General features: G+C 41.6%; 1 protein-coding gene across 2 annotated transcripts in view; it reads right to left on the bottom strand.

Annotated features, from left to right (window-relative positions):
* The window catches only part of CRPPA (CDP-L-ribitol pyrophosphorylase A), a 348,505-nt gene extending 332,197 nt beyond the window's left edge, over positions 1-16,308 (bottom strand). Inside the window, exons 1-2 of one of the 2 annotated variants that reach the window (XM_063450737.1) lie at positions 15,866-16,308; positions 11,842-12,121 (exon numbers count right to left, since the gene is read on the bottom strand). In XM_063450737.1, coding sequence (XP_063306807.1) covers positions 11,842-12,121; positions 15,866-16,014 — 429 coding nt within the window. In that variant the 5' untranslated portion in view covers positions 16,015-16,308. Of the gene's footprint in view, positions 1-11,841; positions 12,122-15,537; positions 15,617-15,865 lie in introns of those variants that run through there. The other variant, XM_063450738.1, reaches the window with a different exon arrangement.
* Positions 16,309-24,484: the final 8,176 nt, after the last annotated feature.

Here is a 24,484-nt window from a genome sequence, read left to right as displayed (position 1 = left end):
GTCATTAGATATGCTGATGTCAGCCAAGAATCTCCATTGAGACAGGAAGGGGTATTTTATAAACCCTTTAACATTTAACCCTTTATAGGGCTTCTACACATACAATAAACTTTGCTGATATCAGACAAAGTGAGACAGAAAGGGGTGTTTTATAAATCCTTTAACATTTAACCCTTTATAGGGCTTCTACACATTCAATAAACTTTGCTGGTATCAGACAAAGTTTAAACGTCTCTAATGAGACATGAAGGGGTGTTTTATAAACCCCTACATACTTTACCCTGAATAGGGCTATAACACATACAAATCACCTTGCTGGTATCAGCTAAAAGGCAAATTTCTCTGATGAGACAGGAAGGGGTGCTGCCCCTACACACTTATAAAGTCTTAATAAGACAAACGTGGGGAGGCTGGCAGCAATGTAACATAGCTGTGTGATACAAAATTCATATACAAACACAAAGATAAAGCACCGCGCTTACAGCAGCAGTAGCTTAGTATGCTTAGTAGCTTAGTATTTCCCCTGCTGAAAGGTTTATTCGTGCCTTTCTGCCGGGGTGTTCGGTAGATTCAATCTACCGAACAAAGTACCGAACTATGGACCACCTGGGAACTGGAGTGTGCCGTCAATTGACCGCCCAGTAGCTGCGGTTAACCGCAGCTTAATTGACGAACGCTGGGTGGCCTTTGTTCGTTTGCCGAACACGTGGCAGCGGCCATTTTAGCTCCCGAACGGCCAGCGGTGTTCAGCGCCCAAACTATGGAACTGAAAACGGACACTTAATTGCGCGAACACCGCTGAGCCTCCAGCATCCTTACCTCTGCATTCGGTAGTGGAACCGACTGACTGTTCATTCGGTAGTTTGACCGTTTGAACAGCATCACCCCAGAAAGCCACGCCATGGAGCCCATTCGTGCAACGAAAAGACTTTGGCTCCATGGCGATTGAACTGTATGTATGTGATCTGAGCGCCATTTGGTAGTAATGTGCGCTCAGATCTATGCTATCTGGGGATATGTAGGATGTGTATGATTTATGTGTTAAATGTAACCGTATGTAATTTTATGTCTTTTTACTAACATGTGGTTAATGGAGTTTTGCCTCTGTCCTTGGAGATAATTGGATTACTTCCCAATTATCTCCAGGGCAGAGGGGAGGGATTGTGATGCATTGTGGGATTGTTGAAATGTGTAAGTCTGTGATTGGTCAATGTCCAATATGTTTCCCAGTCTTCCATCTGGTCCCCTAGGGGAGTGTCCACCAGGTGGGAGACCTGCATAAAAGCCGGGCAGTTAGCCCCAGTAAACCAGATTCTGCTTGACCTCAAAACGAAGTGTCGTCTCGTTATTGGGGGATTTGGAATGTATGCCGATTACCAGGAGTGTAAGCTGATTGCATGCTTTTCCTGTTCGGCTGTTTCCAGTGTTCGTGTGTTTCCTGTTCGGGAGTTGGTGAATTCATGTGTTTGCAGTTCGGGCGATTGGTGCTTACAGTAGCTGTCGGTGCATCTGGAAAGGGGAATATCGCCTAAACAGTTTTTAACCTCTTGTGTGCAAAACTGTCCGTTACAGAGCCACTTTAAGCTCTCTCTGCTAGGGCCAGTGTATAACTTGATAGAATTAAACTGAGAACAAAATAACCCAACACGGGTAATAGCAACATGTGTTATGGTGAGCACACCCTGAAAATGTTAACATAGGGGAGAAAATAACGTCCAAGGACTCACTATTTTTATATAGTCACTATTTTTATATATAACCTCCACCTGGTTCCCAGAGAATAGTCTCCTTTATTTAATTAGTCTCGTCAAGCACTACTGGCCATCTGCTTTGGTTATAATTTGGAATACCCTTAAAATATTTATTTTCGCAGAATGAATCACGTATAAAGGACCTAGAATGTGATACTTACTGTTGCTAGTCATGCTAAAATGGAAATCACTATATTTGTAAATACAATTTGACCAGATGCCAGTTTGGGATTGCATTTCACAACTACTAGGAACATTTGTATACAACCTTGCTTGTTTAATTAAATGAAGTTTCTCTTTACTTTATGCTTGCTCACTCGCTACAAACACTTGCTGATGGAGAATTCAGTTTTATTTACAGAAGCTCTGAATGTGGAATATTTACATAGAAACAAATATATGAAGGAAATATGCAGATATCTGAAATGATGTATTCTTTCGGTCGTGAAATGAACAAAAAAAAATGAAATGTATTTTTATTCTGCTTTCTGTTTTTTTCTGGTAAAGAAAATAAAATACTAAAACTAAACAGCTGTTAAAATTATTGTCTTATGTTCCTGAAATGGTTAGGTTCGTCAGTAGGGAAGTGCAGCTGTTTTTTTCTGTTTTGTTTTTATGCTGCATGAAATCCCTACAACAAAATGCTATTGAAGTTTTCCCTTGTCCAAAGGAATGCCCTCCAACACTGGATAAAAGGGACCCGTGAGCAGGCAGAGATGAGCAAATGTTCCAAAATCAGACAAGGGAGACCTGGTAGCTGTAAACAGGTGTGTTTTAAAGGGTACATGCCATCAAGTGCAGACGTTTCCAATCAGCCAGGAAGCTGTCTATTTGCCACAAGCATCGTAAAAAATATTTCTACTGAATTGTTAAAAACACACTCTATTAAGCAATCACATGTGCCCATATGGGCATATTTAATTAGCTGTTCACAGTGTGCTTGATCAGAGGGCATTGGAAGAATTTTCCAAAATTCCAAAGCCCTGTCTCAAATGTTGATCTCTCAGTTCTACTCCCTGTTTTAAGGCAGCACTACAACCACTATTTTAACACCTTATAGGTTAAAACTGCAAATGAAAGTCTATCACATGGGTCGCCCACTAGTGGGCGTTCAGGATTTCAGGTGGGCGGTAGAGATTTTCTAATTTTGAGAGATTGGGCGGGCGGGTGCGAGCCGGCGGTACTCCTGCGACCAGGTACCGCCACCGCAACTTGCAGCCCCGGACCGCGCGGCAAACCGCCGGGGCCGCATATGGAGGGGTCCATCGGGTGGCCCACTTGATGGATGTGGATTGTGAGGGGGCCCAGTCAGCGATGGGCGCTTTAACAGCGTGACTGGGCCCCCTGTGATTACATCACAGAGCTGGGAGGAAGTGACTGCACGTCACTCCTCCCAGTTAACACACAGACTGCGCGGGAGGTAGGAGGAGGGAGTCAAAGTGGGAACTGTGACTCCCATCCACCTGAGCCACCACTGGACCCCAGGGAAAAGTCACCCTCCTGCACTTAAAAGGTAGGAAACAGGAGGGTGACTAAAATATTTTGTGTGTGTTTGTTTGTGTATGTGTCTTTGTATGTATGTCTTGTGTGTGTGTGTCTGTCTGTATGTATGTGTATGTATGTGTGTCTTTGTATGTATGTGTGTGTGTCTGTATATATGTGTGTGTCTGTCTGTATATATGTGTGTGTGTGTGTCTGTATATATGTGTGTATGTATGTGTGTCTTGTCTTTGTATGTATGTGTTGTGTGTATGTGTCTTTGTATGTATGTCTTGTGTCTGTCTGTATGTGTGTATGTGTCTTTGTATGTATGTCTTATGTGTGTGTCTTTGTATGTGTGTGTCTGTATGCATGTATGTGTGTCTGTATGTATGTGTGCCTTTCTGTTTGTATGTATGTGTCTTGTGTGTGTGTGTGTGTCTGTATGTGTGCCTGTCTGTGTGTCTGTATGTATGTGTGTCTGTCTGTATGTATGTGTGTCTGTATGCATGTATGTGTGCCTGTCTGTTATAGTGGGCTATAGTAAGTGGGATACCTAGCTCAGCCTTCCTACTGGGCATTGCTATAAGGAAGGTTAAATCATTTTTTTTAAAAAGGGGAAAAAAAAGTGGGGAGGGGAATTGAGGAGGTAGAGGAGGGGGGCTGACGCACAGATGAGAAATCATATCATGCGCAAACAGAGAAGTTGTCTGAATATCACCGAAAGAGGAGACCTTCGTTTGTTCCTTATGAAAATCGAACCAGATATCAAATATTTAGTCTTGCAGCATCAACCTCAAGGATCTCATTAATCACCAGTAAAGGTAATTTCAATTTACTTTATTGCTTTCTCATTAAACTTTATAAAGTTAAAAACATTATAAACATGCATTAAGTAGAAATAAAAAGATAAATGTACGTACATTTATTTTTTTTTTAAAACACCCTCCTTTCTAAAAAATATTCTGCACTTGCGCGAAAACTGATGGGCGGTAAGGACATTTTTTCAACTAAAAAGATGCATTAGTGGGCGGTAGGTAGAAAAAGGTTGACTACCACTGGTCTATCATGTTAAAGTTGTATGTGTAACATATGAAGGTTAATGATGTGACTTATACCGGTATTAAGCATCTGTCAGCCTGTTAACTTTAGCCATTACACTTGCATTATTATATGCAGTTCTAGTTTAATAAAAGAACTTCCATTAACATTATGTTGCAAAAAATGAAAAAAAAATTACAAAAATACACAAGTTTAAAATTAAAAAGAAACACTACCCTCTAAACTCTATGAAACTCGGGAACATTTATCAATTATGTCTCTCACTGTTATTATCAGACCACTGTACATAACCCTTAAACAAATTTTGCATTAAAATAAAATAGAATAAAAACCTGCAACCGTGGCCCCAATGAGTCAGTTAGATTCTGTCTGCAAAAAAAACAGTTTAAATGAACTCACCCTATAGTGTTAAAAACTCTATTCAGAGTTAAAAACACGAATTAGCCCTCTGCTCACCCCCTTAATAGAGTGAAAACGAACTTATTTCCAGCATCTGCATTTGGCTCTGGCTCCAATCTGCCTCCTTGGCTGACATCATCAGAATAAACGGTCTCAGTCAATCATAATGCATTCCCATAGGAAAGCTTTAGATTGGCTGAGATTGCCAAGGAGGCAGGCCATTCATCATCTCCTCATAGAGATGCGCTGAACCAATGCATCTCTATGGGGAGTGTACCATGCTGTGCGTAGAGACGCTGAACGGTGCAGCACTGACTCAGGAAGAACCTCCAGTGGCCATAAGAATATTGGTTAGTGGAGATGTCAGTATGCAGCAATGTAAACACTGCCATTTCTCTGAAAAGGCAAAGTTTATAGCAAAATTACTGCAGGGACTGACTAAAGACACCAGAACAACTTCCCTTGAAATCTTTATGTACTTTTTAATTTTTTAAATGAAAATGCTATATTTTATTAGAACTACCTGCATTGCATACTGCCTATCTGGCATAGTTATGTAATAATGTGTCTTTCTGACATGCTTAGAGACATTTAAATAGTTTGATACAAATAAAGTTTTTTGTTTTTTTATAATAAAACAAATCTGTAGCTCACTGTATCACAACAAAAAAGCAAAATAATTTATTACAGCTGCTTCAATACCTTATCAATGTCTGTCTTAATACAACCACATAATCAATGCATAATTTATTAGTTGTGGGGGGCGGGGCCTGACCGCCGAACAGATCAGACGTGTCTCGTCTGAGCTCTGGACCGGAAAATCGGAGCCAACTCCGCACCATAAGTAGCCACCAACCCAAATTGGCACCTAAACTGCCCACAAGATGAGGGCACACACAGCGATACCTCTCAATACACGGTATGGCGCCGGAGTAACCCGACCACGGCCTGGGGCCTACTCGAGCTTGAGCCGGGGAGAGACGGCCGCTCCCCCGGGTCTCCGAACGGTGGCCGGCTGTCCCCGCCCCCCCCCCCGGACCGGCGGGGGTTATCCCGTTCCCCGCGAGCGACCACCACGGATGACTGCCGAGCCAAAACACAATCCAGGCCGCAGAACCCAGCCCAAAGGGAGAGCTCCAAAATGGCGGATTTCCAGCAACCACATGGGCATACAAAGAGCGACCCGCCACATAATCCGAAGCCCCCCCAAAGGCAGAGCCGACTTGTGGACCTCACATGCCCCCGAGACCAGCCAGCAACCCACCTTAAGCTGCTACCAGTTCCGGCAAAGAACCGCGAGTGGAGAGACAAACGGCGGGAACAGAGAGGGTTCCCCTCAGGCATCCCTAACGCACGGACCACACAGCAACACCAAACAAGCCCAATCCAGCAGCAGACATCCAGGAGCTCCTGCCCTGAACACCAAACTCCGGCATGGAAGACCCGAGCCCACTGGAGGGAACTTCATACTCGGATCCTCGACAACTCCCACACAGGGAAGGGCCGCGACCCACAGTGGAAGCACTCGAAACCGCAAGCCGCAGAAGCAGGCCCCCGGGATTACCCAGGGCTCTGAAGAGTGCTTAATTGAACTCTGCAGCCGGGTCTCCTACAGCCCTATATGTCCACAACCAAGCCTAGGCATCGGCTAATTTCTGGTCACTAACTATGGACTCTATAATGTCGTACCTGCAAACACTGAAACAAACGGTATCCACTGACTCACACACACTCTGACTTACCTGACATCACAACCTGACAACTTCTGGTATAAACAGGCCACTGCAGACAAAGATGCCGCACATAAGCCCTGACAAATACCCCCATTAATGTTATCTACGTAGACCCCAGGCCTGACAGCAACTAACCACACAAAACTCCACATGCTCCGTGGGGGCGCCTGAGGTAGAGCTTAACTCATTAGACCAAACGACTTATCAGAGACCAAACACTCATATGACTATAGCCAGCAAACGTCTAACTTTATGTCATGCTAACTCCAGTGCAGCAAATTGTAATTCTTAGCCATGCTTGTCTTTATGTACCTATAGCATAAACTGATTATACTAGCGGTGAAAACAGCTGGAGCACCAAATGCGTAATACTCTAATGTTATCATAATATAAAAATTGTGCAGATCATCTATATGCCATATGTGAAATGTATGTAGACACTGTGCTTGTGACTGCTATTGTGGCATCACGACCCGTTTTGTGAAATCTTGCACACAAAAAATAAAGAATTAAAAAAAAAAAATGTATTAGCTGTAACTTTTTTGATTCTTTGAATTCTGCAGATAAATATGTATCTGATTATCAATGTAATGAAAAGATTGACTTGTCTAACGTATGGAATTTGGGAGTGATCTGATCGAATGCCATCTACAAGAAAATCAAATCTCCAAACAATTATGCTATCCATCTGAAATGTACAGCATGAATAGGGCTGATGTCTTCTCTAAACTTAATGAGTGACTTCAGGTGACGGGTCTGCCAGACTTAATATCAGAAAATCGCTCACACAGAGACTGCAACAGGAAGTAATTATGTTTTGTAGTCTAACATTAAAGGCGAGGCAGGCATTTGCTATGGTTTCCTTGACTGTCACTAAAGACTTTTTGGTGCCTCTTTCACTAGCCATCTTTAAAAGATAAAAGAATATGTTCATGATCGAAGAGAGTGAAGCAATAAGACATCCTGGTTAAATAATACAAATTAAAAAGGCTTTACAGGGCGTTTACTCCCATCTCTGGAAAAAGCTAGGAATGTGATTCAATTTACTAGGATTACACCATGAGTAGTTATATAAATATATATTAAAAAATTAAATATATATATACACACACACACACACACACAATCATGTTTTGGGGCCCTTAATTTCAGGGTACAGCCAGGACAAGCTCCCCTAAAATTCCTTACACTAACAAACAAAAAAAAATCATGTAAATAACATGCATTACAGGGGAGCTGTCACATATCTTTAAAAATTACATCAATGACCTAAAACTTGTGTTAATCTTTTTCTCTTGTGATGCTCCATTTAAAAAAAAAATAGAATTGTATATTAAAAGCACACTCGAAGCACCATAACCACTATGGTGTGTGAGTTAACTCTAAATGGCAGAGAGCAGCAGGGACATGCTTTATACACCAAAACCACTTCATTAATCTAAATTTGCTTTGGTGCATTTGTACCCGGAGGAAGGGACAGGGGTCCTGAAACGTTTGTCTTTCATATGCTCTTTGAATAAAAATGTGGTTCCACGAGAGGACTTTATCTACTAAGCTGTGCATTGTGTTACCTCCTGTTTTTGTTGTTACATTTTGCTGCTGATGAACCATAGCAGCCTTATATACTTTTGCTGCACTAGGTGAATTGTGTATATATATATATATATATATATATATATATATTGTTTTGGCACTGCAGCGAGCCCTTTTCTTCTTTTCTTTGCGGTTTGAAATCTAGTATACATTATTGATTGAGCTTGGTATATCTGTACTTATTTTATAAATCTATCATTATAGGTCAATTAATTGCTATCTCAATGCCTAATATTTGAGGAGGCTGTGCCTACCATTCTCTTCCTTGTTATGTATGTTCTATATCTTTATAAAAAAAAAAATACAATAAAAAGTTTTAATGTAAAAAAGAAAAGAAAAAAATGTTCTAAACAAACAGCAATGTTTAAGATTACAGGATTCTCGCAGGGCAAAATTAAATCAAACTTGACATGGAAGCACTGCCCCTCTGGATCCAGGTAAGCTAGATCCAGGGCAGTTGTGAGACATGAGTCATCTGTGACATTTTTTAAGACGCAGTGCTCTGTCTCCTAGAGTTTGTCAAGTCTTGACATAGTTGTGTCTGCACAGCTCTATTCAAGAGGCACCCTTACAACCATAAAAATACCAGCATTGTTTAGATAGCTGAAGGCTCTAAGACATTGTTTTTAAAGTATATTCTTCCGGCAGACACAAATTACATCATTTATACTTCGGCAACTGAAAGAGGAAATCCAGAAATAATACAGGCAGAGGTGTGATGACACTAAATCAAACCCACATTCTTGCAAGTAAATTTGTAGGACAGAAAACAGCTTGCTGTTATTTTAAACAGCTCGGGGAAAATATAATGCTTTCTGTGATGATGTCTGGTGTAGAAAGTTAATGCCATAGTTGACTGAAAAAATATAATGATTGTCTACAAAGGAAGCGATGTCCTTGCAAATCCTATTATTTCAACTGACAATAGGTTTTGCCATTTGAACGACCCACAAAATTTAACTCCCTCGGTATTGGGACCAGGTATTTAAATGTTCAGACATAGTGTCTTCCCATCTGTCTATACTGTCATTTTGTGTTCCAGACAAGCTCTAATTTTGTAATAATACAATGTGTTTCGAAAACAGTCATTGGTTTTAAGAAAAAGAAACAATTCATCCAGGCAGTAGGATTCCAAGGAGACCACACCATGACATTGATCATTAATCAACCGCTAAGGCTCTGGCAGAAGAGAGGAACCACATTTCATATGATAGATAAGGGACAAAAGTACACTTTGAAACATCCATGTTTAAAAAAGAAACTGTCTTCTTAAAGGAACACTATAACCATCCAGATAACTTAATCTCAATAAAGCGGTCTGGCTGCAATGTGCCCCCTCCTCCCCACCGTTTTAACCCTGTAGATGAAAACCTTTGCGAGGCTACCTGTCACCAGTTTCTGTCAGTATGATATCTACTAGAGGCGCTTCTGCAAAATAGTGGGGTTAAACTCCATCTGACTGGCGCAGCGTAGCATTTTGCTGTGCGTGCGCACTAGCTCCCCGATGCTTTCCATGGGAAAGGACTGACTGAGATCATCGATCTTGATGATTTCAGGCAAGAAAGCACAACCAGCTGTGGGCAGAGCAGCATGGCATGAGATTAAAGATAAGTTATTTTGGAACCTCACTTTCTCAAGTCTAAAGCATTTTACAAATTTTTCTCACTTTTGTCCTTCCCACCCCACCCAGGATGCAGACTTATAAAGAACATTATTATAAAGCCTGGATTATAATCACCTAGTTAGTGGTTACTAGTATTTTTAGCCCTGTTTATTTTTTGCAAATGTAGCTACAATTTACCTGTTTATAAAAGCCTATTTAAAGGGACACTCTAGGCACCAAAACCATTTCACCTTATTGAAGTGGTTATGCTGCATGAAATGGGAGAAATGGAGGGTATGGGACACCTGGAGGGGAGGCGGGAGAGAGGGAGAAATGGGACACAGGGAGGGGAGGGGGGAGAGAGGGAACAATGGGACACAGGGAGGGGAGGAGGAAGAGAGGAAACAACGGGACACATGGAGGGGAGAGAGGGAGTGTATGGTACACAGGGAGGGGAGGGGGGAGAGAGGTAGGAATGAGACACAGGGAGGGAAGGGGGGTGAGATGAAGGGTATGGGACACAGGGAGGGGAGGGGGGGAGAGAGTGATAAGTGGGACACCTTGAAGGGAGGAGGGAGAGAGGGAGGGTATGGGACACATGGAAGGGAGGGGAGGAGGGAGAGAGGGTATGGGATACATGGAAGGGAGGGGAAGAGAGGGCAGAATTGTCCACATGGAGGGGAGGAGGGAGAGAGGAAGGGTATGAGACACAGGGAGGGAAGAAGTAGAAATGGGATACATGGAGGGGCTGGGAGGGAGGGAGGAGGATATGAGAAACATGAAGGGGCTGGAGGAGGAGGAGTCTATGGGACACATGGAGGGGCTGAGGGGGGAGAGGGAATGGGACACATGGAGGGGCTGTGGGGCAGAGGGAATGAGGCCTGGGTGCAGTAATAAGACACCGAGGGGGGGGGGGGAATACATGGGAGGGGGGCCCCAGGGCAATTTTCACACTGGGGCCCAGGGGATTCTAGTTACGCCTCTGCTAATGCGCATGCGCGACGAGTGCCGTGCGTGCATTAGGCCTTCCCCATAGGAAATTATTGACTCATTGCTTTCTTACGGAGATTTTTCTCTACATTCAAATATCTTAATGAAATTAAAAAAAAAATTAAAAAGAAGTCTTGCAGCTTCTTCCACCCCCTATTCACATTGGAACCTTCTTATTAGGTGTTCTCAGAATACCTACTCAGCTTAGTCAATGAGAGATCAGTGTGAGCTGGGTTGCTGACATGACTCTACCCCACAGCCACTGGCTTTTTATTGCCCCCCTTTTTCCTTCTCATGGTCTTGAAATACTGTACAGATAAATAGAGGATAGTGATTGGCTGTGGGGCAGAGTCACATCAGTTCACACTGCAGCTCAGATCACACTGATCTCTGCTACACTGTTTATCTTCTAATCAGGAAGGTGCTTTATGTAAAAGGGAAGCATGGCCAAGGGCGTGAAGTTCTGCTCCAGAAAGTAAAGAGAATTGAACAAGTAGAAAAGCACAGTATGACCTGATCACTCCGCTCACTACAGCTTGTCAATTCTGTCACTTCTCAGGATTGTTAATGTTATGCTTACCTAACCCTATAGGTAACAAAAATGTATTTGTGAGATGTGAAAATTAAATAATATGTTAAATGCAGATATCCACATCTCTTTTTCCTGAAACTGGGCGACTCCATCTTAGCTCTCTGCCAGCCATTGTTACAAACTGTCTTTTGCACCTAACAGTCAGCATAGCAAATGCAGAAGGAAAAGTGGAGAAACAAAAAAAACTAAACTAAAAAACTAAGTAAAAAAAAAGGTTTATGACGGTCATAGCACGAACCATAAAAATGAAACAAAACAAAAAAACATCTCCTGAAGGGGTCATTTCAGCAGTCATTACTGCAGTTATTACAGCGTTTTCAAGATAGAACCCAGTGTAGGGTAAAATGATGTATTAATAACTTACAAATTCTACAGAAAATAAAAAAACAATCTTAGATGCAATTACTGTGTTGAGACATTAAATTCAACAACCTCCTGAAATAAAGTTCAAGTATAAAAAATAAAAGTTTACATTTATCCTCAAGACATCTTACAGTAAGTGTTCTCAGTTGGCAATCTTCACAAAGCAAAACAGCAATCACAGGAGAAATTGATAAAGGATTATAGCGTTTTTGAAGGAAGGTGTAGGCCCTGAAGTCCAATAGAAGATGCAATGCTACTTCCTAGTACTGTACTCACCCCATATTGTCTGGCTGATAAAGCTACTTGTAAGAGAATATCTTCTTCCACAAAAGGCCGTACTGCATCATGGATAATCACCACTTCTGGTTTCTGAATCACAGAACCCAGCGATTGGCCATCTAGGAAGACTTTTAAACCATTGAAGATTGACCTGTGGCGTGTCTCTCCACCTACCACCACTGTGATACGTTTGTGGCCATATTTATTAACAATTGTTTTCATTAAGTCAAGATTTTCTGATGCGACAACCACCACAATGTCCTTTATCCAAGTGACCCTGAAAGAGAAACAGGCACTTTACTTCACATTCCTCCTTATTCGGGGTCATAAAGCATTATGCTTGAAGTATCCCATTCTTACGATTCTTACTGCATACCTTCATTAAATAGAGCTCAAAAATAAAATAATACCGGAATAAAAGAGCAGTGAAAGGCAAACTTTGAAGCATGTAATGAATATAAATATATTCTTCTACGCAGTATTCATTTTGACTAAAAAGCTATTTTAGTTTTAGTCATATTTTAATCACCAGAATTGTTTTAGTTTTACTCTACTTTTAGTTGACTAAATCTCCAGTAGATTTCGGTCGACATGACTAAAATCTAATTGGTTTAATTAAAGCACCCATCTGTCTCTTTTGCCCCTTTCCCAGCACCTTTGTGTCTCTTTGTGCCCCTTCAGCCCCCCATGTGTCTATTTAGTTTTAGTCATAGTCATTTGACTAAAAAGCCATTTTAGTTTTAGTCATATTTTAGTCATCTGTATATGTTTTAGTTTAGTTTAAGTTGACTAAATCTCAAAAATTTTATTCAACTAAAATCTGACTGAATTTGTTAGTCAACAAAATTAACACTGCTTCCATGTACACTTTTCTACAGATTTTTGGCACTGTTTGCCCACTTTTGCCTGTCAGGGAAAGACATTTCTGCTTGATTATCTATATATCAAGTCTGGCCTTGGGTAGTATGTAGATATACCAGTGTCTCTTAGTATTTCCTCGTGGTGTAAAGACACCACGCACTGTTCTGGGGCAAACATGGATGCTAGAGCATTGGAAATGTGCGCAGCAATACAAATAATAAAATCAGCACAACTCATAGCTTTTTCCATAGTTTTTAGTTAGTGGTCAGTGTGTGACATAGCAAACATATGGCAGTTCTATTTTAATGGAAGGCAACCAACTGGGATTGACCATTTTTCTACTGCATTTTAAACTGTACTAAAATAAGTTGGGGGGGGGGGGGGAGATTTGCTGCATATCCAAATGGTTTCCAGCTTCTATAGGGTCAATTGTTTTTTTCCTGAATGGGTCTAAACATGACTTCACATAACATAGGCCTTTCATGGAAACCAACGAGTGCAATCGTTAGATAGGGTGGGAGCTTATAGCCTGCTTCCATTTTGCAGGAACATGATATATACCATTTTCTATGGGCTAGAAAAGTATAGAGGTCCCTGGCCCCTGAGATTTATTTTAGTGGTAGGTGGGCTTATTTATTTCTGCAGTTAAAAGCACCTGAGTACAGAAAGCGAGAGGGACAAGGGTACTCCTTGTAAATAATCTATAGAAGCTGCATGTTGCTATGTTGCTTTAAAGGAACACCATAGGCACCCAGACCACATCATCTCATTTAAGTTTTACAGAGTTTGTGAAACCCCCATAGGAAAGCATTAAGTCAATGTTCCCCCCATCGGCTGACGTTAGAGGAGGAGGAAACCGAACCAGCACCGGGGGTTTCTAACCTTCATTTTCTGCTAGGGGTCCGAGGGATACTATAATGTTATGAATACAGTTTCTTTTATTCCTAACACTAGAGTATTCCTTAAGGAGAGTAAATTAATCAATTGTAGACCAAACTCTGCAGGGTCTTTATTTCAAAGAAACTAAGTGTCTGATTAAAAAAAGGTAGTGTCTACACACAAAAAATATAATCTGAAGATTTTATGTCAGAGTGTGAAAAATGATCCAACTATTTTTACAGTAGATCTGTTTTGGTATTATCTTGTCAATTCTCCACATTTCCAAATTTAGTTAATAGAGTGAGTTACACAATGTCTGTTACACTGTACGTTCACTGCACGTTTGTATCAATCATAACGTGACTGATGTTCTGATGAACACCATTATTTTAAAGATATGCAAGTTTCTAAGAATTGTGGGTTCAGTAAACACTAAGAAAAATAAAAATATTAGGCCAAAACAGACAAAGAGGAACATTGGCTGAGTTCTGGAATCTATGTATTTTCTTCTCTATAACTGTCGGTCCTCTTGTTAATACTCCACGATTCCCAGTTTAGTGAATAAACCCAGGGGCGTATTTCCCCCGAGGCAAACAAGGCATTTGCCTTGGGCGGCACTTTCTGGGGGGCGGCAAAAAAAGCCGCCCCCCAATCGCCCTGGCAAATGCCTTGCCAGCCTCTTGTCCTGGGTGACCCAGGAGCTGGCCGGGTGGCCAACTCAGGGCTCCGCAGGCTGGCAGCGGCGGAGCTTTCCAGGCAGGCGGCGAGGGAGCACTAATCCTGTTCAGCTCCCTTGCACGCCGAGTAGTGATTACGGAGCTGGAATATGAACAGGAGGATTAGTGCTCCCTCGACGCCTGCACTCACCGACCGACCAGTCGGCCGCCCAGCAGCCCTACCGAACCCCAGGGAAAACGAGTTTTGTGATACCTAGGGCAGCAAAAAAAGAGGATACACCACTGAATAAACCCTGTAGTAAATCTCAAAAAAAGTTTTAGTGTAGCAGGTAGGAAAACTAATTCAATATGAACTCAGTGGGTGGGAGGCTCTGACCTAAGGTGAACTCACTGTGCATCTGATGTTTCTGTCTCCTACGCTGACATGAGAAGCTGCATAAAAAAAAATATAATATCACTTACAGTCAATAACAGTATATTGAGTGTAACACATTATATATTAAAACATATGTTAATGTATTCATTATTATTATCATCGTTTATATAGCGCCAACAAATTCCGTAGCACTTTACAATATTATGAGAGGGGGGATTTAACTATAAAAAAGGACAATTACAAGAAAACTTACTGGAACGATAGGTTATAGAGGACCCTGCTCAAACGAGCTCACAGTCTATAGGAGGTGGGGTGTAAAACAATTAGGACATATGTAGTTAAAGGGAAACTCCAGTGCCAGAAAAACGATCCGTTTTTCTGGCAGTGGAGGGACCCTCTCCCTCCCACCCCCCAATCCCCGGTTACTGAAGGGGTGAAAACCCCTTCAGTCACTTACCTGGGACAGCGGCGATGTCCCTCGCCGCTGTCTCCGCCTCCGCGACGCTCCTCCCAGTGATTGCGTCGGCCGGTGGGCGAGACTGATCTCGCCCGCCAGCCGAGGAGACCTAATGCGCATGTGCGGAAATGCCGCGCATGCGCATTACGTCTCCCCATAGGAAAGCATTGAAAAATCATTTCAATGCTTTCCTATGGGGTTTTGAGCGACGCTGGAGGTCCTCACAGGAAGTGACCTCTAGTGGCTGTCTAGTAGACAGCCACTAGAGGTGGAGTTAACCCTGCAATGTAATTATTGCAGTTTATAGAAAACTGCAATAATTACAGTTGCAGGGTTAAGAGTAGTGGGAGTTGGCACCCAGACCACTCCAATGAGCAGAAGTGGTCTGGGTGCCTGGAGTGTCCCTTTAAGCGCACCTAGAAAGACACACAGGTTCACATTACCCTGTTGGATAAGCTATGTGGCATATTGCCATGAGCTGGTTATTTACAGAGCTCCAGCCTGTATTTCTAATTACTGTGATGGTCAATGTGTGCACTCCAGCTATTATGGACTGCATTTCCCATGTTGCCCTTCCAGACAGCATTTCCTCTCCAGTCTCATGGGATTCACAGTTCGCAATAACAGTTATCCTGTCTCCTCCAATTTCACTAGAGCTGCAGTATGGATGGGCTGAGCAGGAGCCATGGTGGCAGCACACTGCATTTCCCATCATGCTCGGCTGCAGTGCCTGCCTTAAAGCATCCTGGGAAATGGCTGCAGAGCTGTTACCTCTCAAAGGACTCCAGGGTGTGGCAGATCAGGGGCCTCCCCAGCACGGTGCAGAACTGTTTGGGGATGGAGCCCCCCAGCCTCTCTCCAGATCCTCCCGCTGGCAGCACGGCGGCTGCATGCAGGCTCCCCGCCGGAGCTCTGTCCATCGTGGCCCGGGCAGTGCTGGCGGCCTGTGCTCTGCTCTCCGCCCGCGGCCTGTCCTAGCTCCCCGAGCCGCGCTGCCCCCCGCCTCTGCCCGCCCACGCCTGCACCCGAGAGCGGGGCTGCTCAGTGACCGAGATAGGCCGGCCTGGCGCTCACGGAGACACGGAGTATCAGTCAGCAAGCTGGCAGTCACTGTCCCCGGGATCTCATTCCATGTCAGAGCTGGCCTAGTACCATTACTGGGGGTGTATTTACTAAACGCCGAATTGCATAGCAAAAAGTGAGCATATAGCCACACTATAGGGCGTATTCACTAAACGACGAGCTGCAGCAAAAAGAGAATATAGCCATACTATAGGGCTTATTCACTAAACGAGCTGCAGCAGAAAGAGAGAATATAGCCATACTATAGGGCATATTCACCAAACGACGAGCTGCAGCAAAAAGAGAGCCACACTATAGGGCATATTCGCTAAATGACAAGCTGCAGCAAAAAGAGGAAGAGAGCCACACTGTAGGGCATATTCGCTAAACGATGAGCTGCAGCAAAAAGTGAGAATATAGCCACACTATAGGGCTAATTCAATAAATGACGAGCTGCAGCAAAAAGAGAGGAAGAGAGCCACACTATAGGGCTTATTCACTAAATGACAAGCAGCAGCAAAAAGAGAGGAAGAGAGCCACACTATAGGGCTTATTCACTAAACGCCGAGCTGCAGCAGAAAGAGAAAATAGCCACACTATAGGGCATATTTACGAATCGATGAGCTGCTGTGAACTGAAAAGCAAAAAAGTGATGAGCATATAACCATACTACAGGACCTATTCACTAAATGACAAGCTGCAGCAACTGAAAAACAGAAAGTGAGAGGAAAATAGCCACCCCATACAGCTTAGTCTCTAAACGACGAGCTGCTGTGAACTGAAAAGCAAAAAAGTGATGGGCATGTAGCCACCCCATAGGGCATATTCATTAAATGATGAGATGCAGCAACTGAAAAGCAAATAGTGAGTGGAAAAAAGCCATGCTGTAGGGCTTATTCACTAAACTCTGCCAGGGTTATTTACGAAAGTGAATTTCAAATTTAAGACCAGAGTAGCTGAACTGAAAGCATAGCTGTCTTATTTTATCAGTTCAGCTATTTTCACTTTAATATAAATAAAAAGGGGAAGTAGGAATGCAAAGTGAAAGATGAACACTTCTAAGGTGCAGATATAAAAATATATACAACCTTATAATGATGAAGTAAGCGATATCTATATAAATTAAATTGCATATAGTGTATTACAGAACCAAAGTGTTATAACACGCAAGATGATTTTATGGAACTCACAAGATTGCAATGTAAAACAGGCCCATCATCCTCAGTCAGGCAGGATCTTCAGTATATATGGAGTAACAAACTCTTCTATGGACTTGGAATAGAAGAAACCAAATGATAGTGCAGACAGAAATTGTATAGAGAAAAAAATGTAATGTACAAATGCACTTACAAAAGGATCCAAGTAAAACAGCATAAAATCCACACTAAGGTGGTATCAACAGCATCAAAGTAAGTCCCCAAGTGGTGTAATCCGACGCGTTTCGTCTAGGTGACTTCCTCAGGGAATTATTTTCACTTTAAATTTGACATTCACCTTCAATTCTCACTTTAGTTACTAACCCTGTAAAATTATAGCGAGTTGAAATGCAAAATTTGACCAAATATAGATTTACAGGGCTATTTACTAAAGTGAGAATTGTCGGTAATTCAAAGTGAATTTCATATTGTAGGTTAAAATGGAAAAAGTTCTTCAAGTCAGTTCAAGTTGGGCTAAAATTTGAAATTCACTTTGGATTCTAATTTTGTAATGTGGATTTCACTTTGCCATAATTCAGGATTTAGTGAATAACCCTTTGACTTTTTTTTCTCTTTAACCCCTTAAGGACCAAACTTCTGGAATAAAAGGGAATCATGACATGTCACATGTCCTTAAGGGGTTAAAAGGACTCTTTGCTGCCCAAATAGGCAAAAAATAAATAAATCAAATTTAATAGATATACCCCCAATGTATACATGCATGCATTTTTTCACTGTGGGTATATCTTAAGAGACTTTGCAAAAGTTGCAGTTTTTGTGAACTACTGCCTTTGCAAGCCATCCCTTTTTTCTCTAAAGAGGCTAACAGTCTCTTCATGGGGAAATAGCCTATCAGAGTCTTCTCATTGAAGCCTCTGAAGTTCTATATAGATGTGCACTAGACTAGCTGATTCACAAGCACAGCATTTTGATCTGAGGTCTGAGAACAAAGTATGTGGGGCGGAGGCAGCCATGCTCAAGTAGAGTGCACCTTACACTCCATTAGCACAGGGGAGCTAACTGAAGCAGGAAGTAACCTCCCTGGCTGTATGATGGGGAGGAGGGGTGTGTCATTATTTCATCATAAAAGTGCAGATATGTCATGGAAATCTTACCTTTCATAAACTGTCATAGTAACGGGATACTCCTCACCGAAGTGTTTTATTGGTGTGAAGTGGTCCTTAAATCACGCAATCAGTTCAGTTTAAAAACCGTACAGTGCAGTGTTTTATAATACTGTTCTTTATTTAACCCTAGAGGGGATATTCAGTAATAATTTGTTAGGAATTCAAAAATTATTTAACATTTTAAGCTACTGTCTGCTTTTATAGGTGTGTTTTTGGACAAATTTCAATGTTTCCCAGAACAAGGCTGGTGCAAGGATTTTTGCCTACACTTGTATTTTTGGGGGGTATCTTCACCTGTGTGTCTCATAACCCCTCTTTTGAATTTCTTTCCTCTTTAGTGTTTCATATCTCTTTTGCCTATGTGTGTGTTAAACAACCTTTAGTGTATTATATCCTTACTTTAGTGTGTTTTACAAACCCTTGTGTATCTCTTACTTCCCCACCAGCAGAATGATTATTTATAAAGCGCCAACAAATTCTGTAGCGCTGTACATTAGGTCTTTAGTGGGGAGGCGATAGTCTTCAGTAACGGAAAATAAGGCAGTTGGGAAATAGAGGCAGTATTGTAGGTGATGGCTGCATGGGCCATATTGTGGGGGACCTATTCTTTATAGTGTCAGAACAGGGGCTGTATTGTTTGGGATTGATTATTTAGCGTGAGGGATAGGAGTAGTATTGTGGGAGGTAGGGGCAGTATTGTGGATTGATTCTTTAGTGTGAGGGAAAGGGGAAGTATTGCAAGGGTAATGGGCAGTATTGTGGGGGATAGTGGCACAGCCTGGGGTTCAGTGGGCTATTGCTGTGCTCCTCTGAGGGATCTCCAATTCATTTCAACACTACCTGTACAGTCCCCTTGCCCGCCGGCTCCCGGGACCTCTACAGGGCACGCAAGGGAGCTGTACAGGCAGTGCTGAAATTAATCTGAACTCCCTCACTGGACCCCCTAAAAAACACTGCGCAGGGTATGAGGTACTGGTGCTCGGCCACGCTACATAAAGTGACTGGGAGGAGAGGAGTGCTGTGCGCTTCCCTCCTGCCGGTCACCTGGAAATTTGCTCCCCTGGGCCAGTGCACCCTACGACAGCCACCTGAGAAGTCTTGCAGCCAAAGCCATATGCAAAGGTATTACTGGAAGATCAATTCTCACCCACCCCGGGGTACTCACTTCCTTTATAGATCGCACCAATTACCTGTTTTTGCAAACACACCAGTTATGTCTGATAACCTCTGTCACACCTGCTTTTATTTCCTCTATTCTGTCTAGACTCATTTTCTTTATTTATAATGCAAACTCCTTATTCTCTTAAAGGGACACTATAGTCACCTGAACAACTTTAGCTTAATGAAGCAGTTTTGGTGTATAGAACATGCCCCTGCAGCCTCACTGCTCAATCCTCTGCCATTTAGGAGTTAAATCCCTTTGTTTATGAACCCTAGTCACACCTCCCTGCATGTGACTTGCACAGCCTTCCATAAACACTTCCTGTAAAGAGAGCCCTATTTAGGCTTTCTTTATTGCAAGTTCTGTTTAACCCCTTAACACCGCAGCCAAATGTACAAGTTGTGAACGAAACAAAACGTAAACAAAACCTGGCATTTGCGCTATATGTCTGTCCAACCGTAATTCACCTCTTTCATATTAAATGCACCCCCCCTTATTATATATCATTTTATTCAGGGGAAACAGGGCTTTCATTTAATATCAAATATTTAGCTATGAAACATAATTTAATATGAAAAAAATGGGACAAAATAAGATTTATTTTTTATTTTTTTCGTTCTACATGACATTTTAACTGTCAATGTCATAATACTGTTTGCTTTTACTGCAATAAAATACACATATTTGTATTCAGCAAAGTCTCACGTGTAAAACAGTACCCCCTATGTACAGGTTTTATGGTGTTTTGGGAAGTTACAGGGTCAAATATAGCGTGTTACATTTGAAATTGAAATTCGCCAGATTGGTTACGTTGCCTTTGAGACTGTATAGTAGCCCAGGAAATAAATTTACACCCATAATGGCATACCATTTGCAATAGTAGACGACCCAAGGTATTGCAAATAAGCGATGTCCAGTCTTTTTTAGTAGCCATTTGGTCACAAACACTGGCCAAAGTTAGCGTTCGTATTTGTTTGTGTGTGAAAAATGCAAAAAACGCCAATTTTGGCCAGTGTTTGTGACTAAGTGGCTACTTAAAAAGACTGGACATACCCCATTTGCAATACCTTTGGTTGTCTACTATTGCAAATGGTATGCCATCATAGGGGTAATTTTCATTCTTGGGCTACCATAGGGTCATAAAGGCAACGTAAGCAATCTGGCGAATTTTAATGTGAAAAAAATTAAACACAAGCCTTATATTTGACGCTGTAATTTTTGAAAACACCATAAAACCTGTACATGAGGGGTACTGTTGTACTCAGGAGACTTCGCTGAACACAAATATTTGTGTTTCAAAACAGTAAAAAGTATTGCAGCAATAATATCGTCCCTGTAAGTGCTGTTTGTGCGTGAAAAATGCAAAAAACGTCACTTTTACTGGCGATATCATGGTTGTAATACATTTTACTGTTTTGAAACACTAATATTTGTGTTCAGCGAAGTCTCCCGAGTAAAACAGTACCCCCCATGTACAGGTTTTATGGTGTCTTGGAAAGTTATAGGGTTAAATATAGTGCTAGCAAATTAAATTCCCTATACTTTCGGCATGGGTGGTCAGGCAGGTCCCGCTAATTGTAATTAATTAGGATACCTAATTATGTAAAATTATTACATAAATATATGTGTAGAATTAATATATGTATATATATACATATGTGTATATATACGTATATATATATATTTTTTTTTAATATTTTTATTCATATATAGGTATATATATATAGTGATATATACGTATATATTTATGTATATAGATATATATTATTTCGTTCTACGTGTATTTTGATATAAATATATATATATTAATATCACAATACAGTTAGAACGAAATAAAACACATCTATATATTTTTTAATATTTTATTTTTAATTATTTATTTTATTTTATTTTTTACGTATTTACATATTTATTTTTTTATATTATTTATAAATATATATATAACAATAATTATATATATATTTAATCAGTATCAGTCTACGTGTAATTTGATATTAATATATATATATAATTATATATATATATTAATATTAAAATACACCTAGACGGTGTATGTGTGTGTATGTATATGTGTATATATATACTTAGATCATATATATATAATATATATATATGATCTAAGTATAAATTTTTTTTTTTACACTTTTAACATTATTTTTATTTTATTTTCAGCCAGCAGGGGGACAAACTGTCATTACAGTTGGTCCCCCTGCTGGCAATGCCTGAGCCAGCTATACCGGCCATGTGATTGTGAGGTCCTCACAAGGACCTCACTCTCACATGACCGGGAGGCACCGGAGGAGGAAGATGTGCCGCGGGGGGGCTCCCTGGGAGTCCCCCCAACCGCGATCGCCGGCGTGGGACCGCCGGCGACCGGGTAAGTTACTAAAAACCGTAGGGCGTACTATTACGTCCGGCGGCGTTTAGAGCCGCTTTTAAAAGGACGTAATAGTACGCCCTCCGGACTTAAGGGGTTAATTAGGATTTTGTTATCCCCTGCTATGTTAATAGCTTGCTAGACCCTGCAAGAGCCTCCTGTATGTGATTAAAGTTCAATTTAGAGATTGAGATATAATTATTTAAGGTAAATTACATCTGTTTGAAAGTGAAACCAGTTTGTTTTTTTCGTGCAGGCTCTGTCAATCATAGCCAGGGGAGGTGTGGCTAGGGCTGCATAAACAGAAACAAAGTGATTTAACTCCTAAATGACAGTGAATTGAGCAGGGAAATTGCAGGGGAATTATCTATACACTAAAACTGCTTTATTTAGCTAAGTAATTTAGGTGACTATAGTGTTCCTTTAATAATATTCTCCCTTCTATTTTTTACTTTTACATTTATTTCTCTCATTGCTTAAATCTCTCTTTCTGCTTGCCTGCTCCTTCCAACACCATCTTTATTGTCCCAGCTTCCCTCCCCTAACTATTAATTCCATGCACTTTTCTTCCCCAAGCTTTCTGTTCTTGGTTCCCTTTTGTTTTGTTTTTTACACTGCTTCTCTTGGCAAACATATTCATTCCGTTGGATTCCACTACCACCTATACGCCTGTGACACCAAGATATACATTATATGGGCAAAAGTATTGAGACATAATTATTTAGTTCAGTTGTTTCAATTAGACCCATTGCCAAATCAAGCACCTATCCATACAGTCTGTATTTACAAACGTGTTTTTTTTTAAAAGGGTTGTTCTGTAGAGCTTAGTGAATCCAAGCGTGGTATACTGTGATAGGATGCCACCTTTGCAATAAGTCAGTTCGTGAAATATAATCCCTGCTAGATATTCCACAGTCAAATGTAAGTGTTAATATTGGTAAGTGGAAGAGGTTAGTAACAGCAGCAATGTGGCCACAAAGCGGAAGACTACGTAAACTCACATAGTGAGGTCATAGATTGCTGAGGCTCATGGTGTGTAAAAGTCGCCAACGCTCTGCTGATTCTAAAGAGTTCCAAACTTTCATTGGCATTAAGGAGAGAAAAACAAGTAGCAAGAGAGGTGAGAATAAACAGCTTAATTAGCCTGCCCTTCGGTGGGTCCCCGCTTAGATCTTAAGCAGGTTTTACCTCAACTTGTGCCATTACAGAGAGAATATTTCTGAAGCATATCAGAGTGGTCCCACCCTTACAGGCAGTCCAGATCCGAAATGCCAGCAAGTTCCTTCTGCACAAGAGATACAGCAACCCCAGACAATCGTTTCAACCTTATAAGGTATCATCAGTGAGGTATAGCCAATATCCCTCAAGGCACTGTGAGCAAGGGGCCCACATCTGGATTGCCCCTTAAACTTAAGGAGAGAAAAACAAGTAGCAAGAGTGGTGAAAACGGACAACAGCTCAATTAGTCTGCCCTTCAGTCAGTCCCCTAAGATATAGCCAATATACCTCACTGATAACTTACAACGTTGAAACGATCGTCTGGGGTTGCTGTATCTCTCGTGCAGACGGAGCTTGCTGGCATTTCGGATTTGTACTGCCCATACAGGTGGGACCAGTCTGATATGCTTCAGATATGTTCTCTCTTTAATGTCACTAGATGAGCTAAAACCAGCTTGAGATCTGAGCGGGGACCCACCGAAGGGCAGGCTAAATGAGCTGTTGTCCGTTCTCATCTCTCAGATTAAAGGGCAATCCCGACGTGGACCCCTTGCTCCCGGTGCGTAGAGGGATATTGGCTATACTTCACTGATGATACCTTAAAAAGCGTAAACGATCATCTGAGGTTGCTGTATATTTCCCTTCCTATGGCATTAATATCAGCACAAAAACCGTGTGGCAGGAGATTTATGGAATGGGTTTCCATGGTCAAGCAGCTGCATGCCAGCTTTACAACACGTATAATGCCAAGTGTTGAGTGGTGTAAAGCACTGGATTCTGGAACAGTGTAAACGTATTCCGTGAAGTGATGAATCACGAGTCTCTGTTTGGCAGTCTGATGGAGGAGTCTTGTTTTGACGGATGTCAGGAGAATGTTACCTGTCTGACTGCATTGCACCAACTCTAAAGTTTAGTGGAGGAGAGATAATGGTATGGGGCTCTTTCACGTGTATTCCTTCACGTGCTAAAAACACTACCTGCCTCCTCCCCTCCCCCTTTGCTGACATCAGCAGAGGTGGTGATTATATAGGAAAGCATAGGATTGGCTAAAATTGTCAAGGAGGCAGAGCCAGCACAAGTTAAACACAGCCCTGGCCAATCAGCATGTCCTCGTAAAGATTCATTGAATTAATGCATCTCTATAAGGAAAGTTCAGTGTCTCCATGCAGACGGTGGAGACACTGAATGTACCCATTTGAGGAGTGGCAACTGGAGGTATCTCTAGGCTGTAATGTAAATGCTGCCTTT

Source organism: Pelobates fuscus, chromosome 4 (assembly GCF_036172605.1).
Source record: "Pelobates fuscus isolate aPelFus1 chromosome 4, aPelFus1.pri, whole genome shotgun sequence".
Taxonomy (NCBI): domain Eukaryota; kingdom Metazoa; phylum Chordata; class Amphibia; order Anura; family Pelobatidae; genus Pelobates; species Pelobates fuscus.
This window is presented reverse-complemented; position numbering and strand designations above follow the sequence as displayed.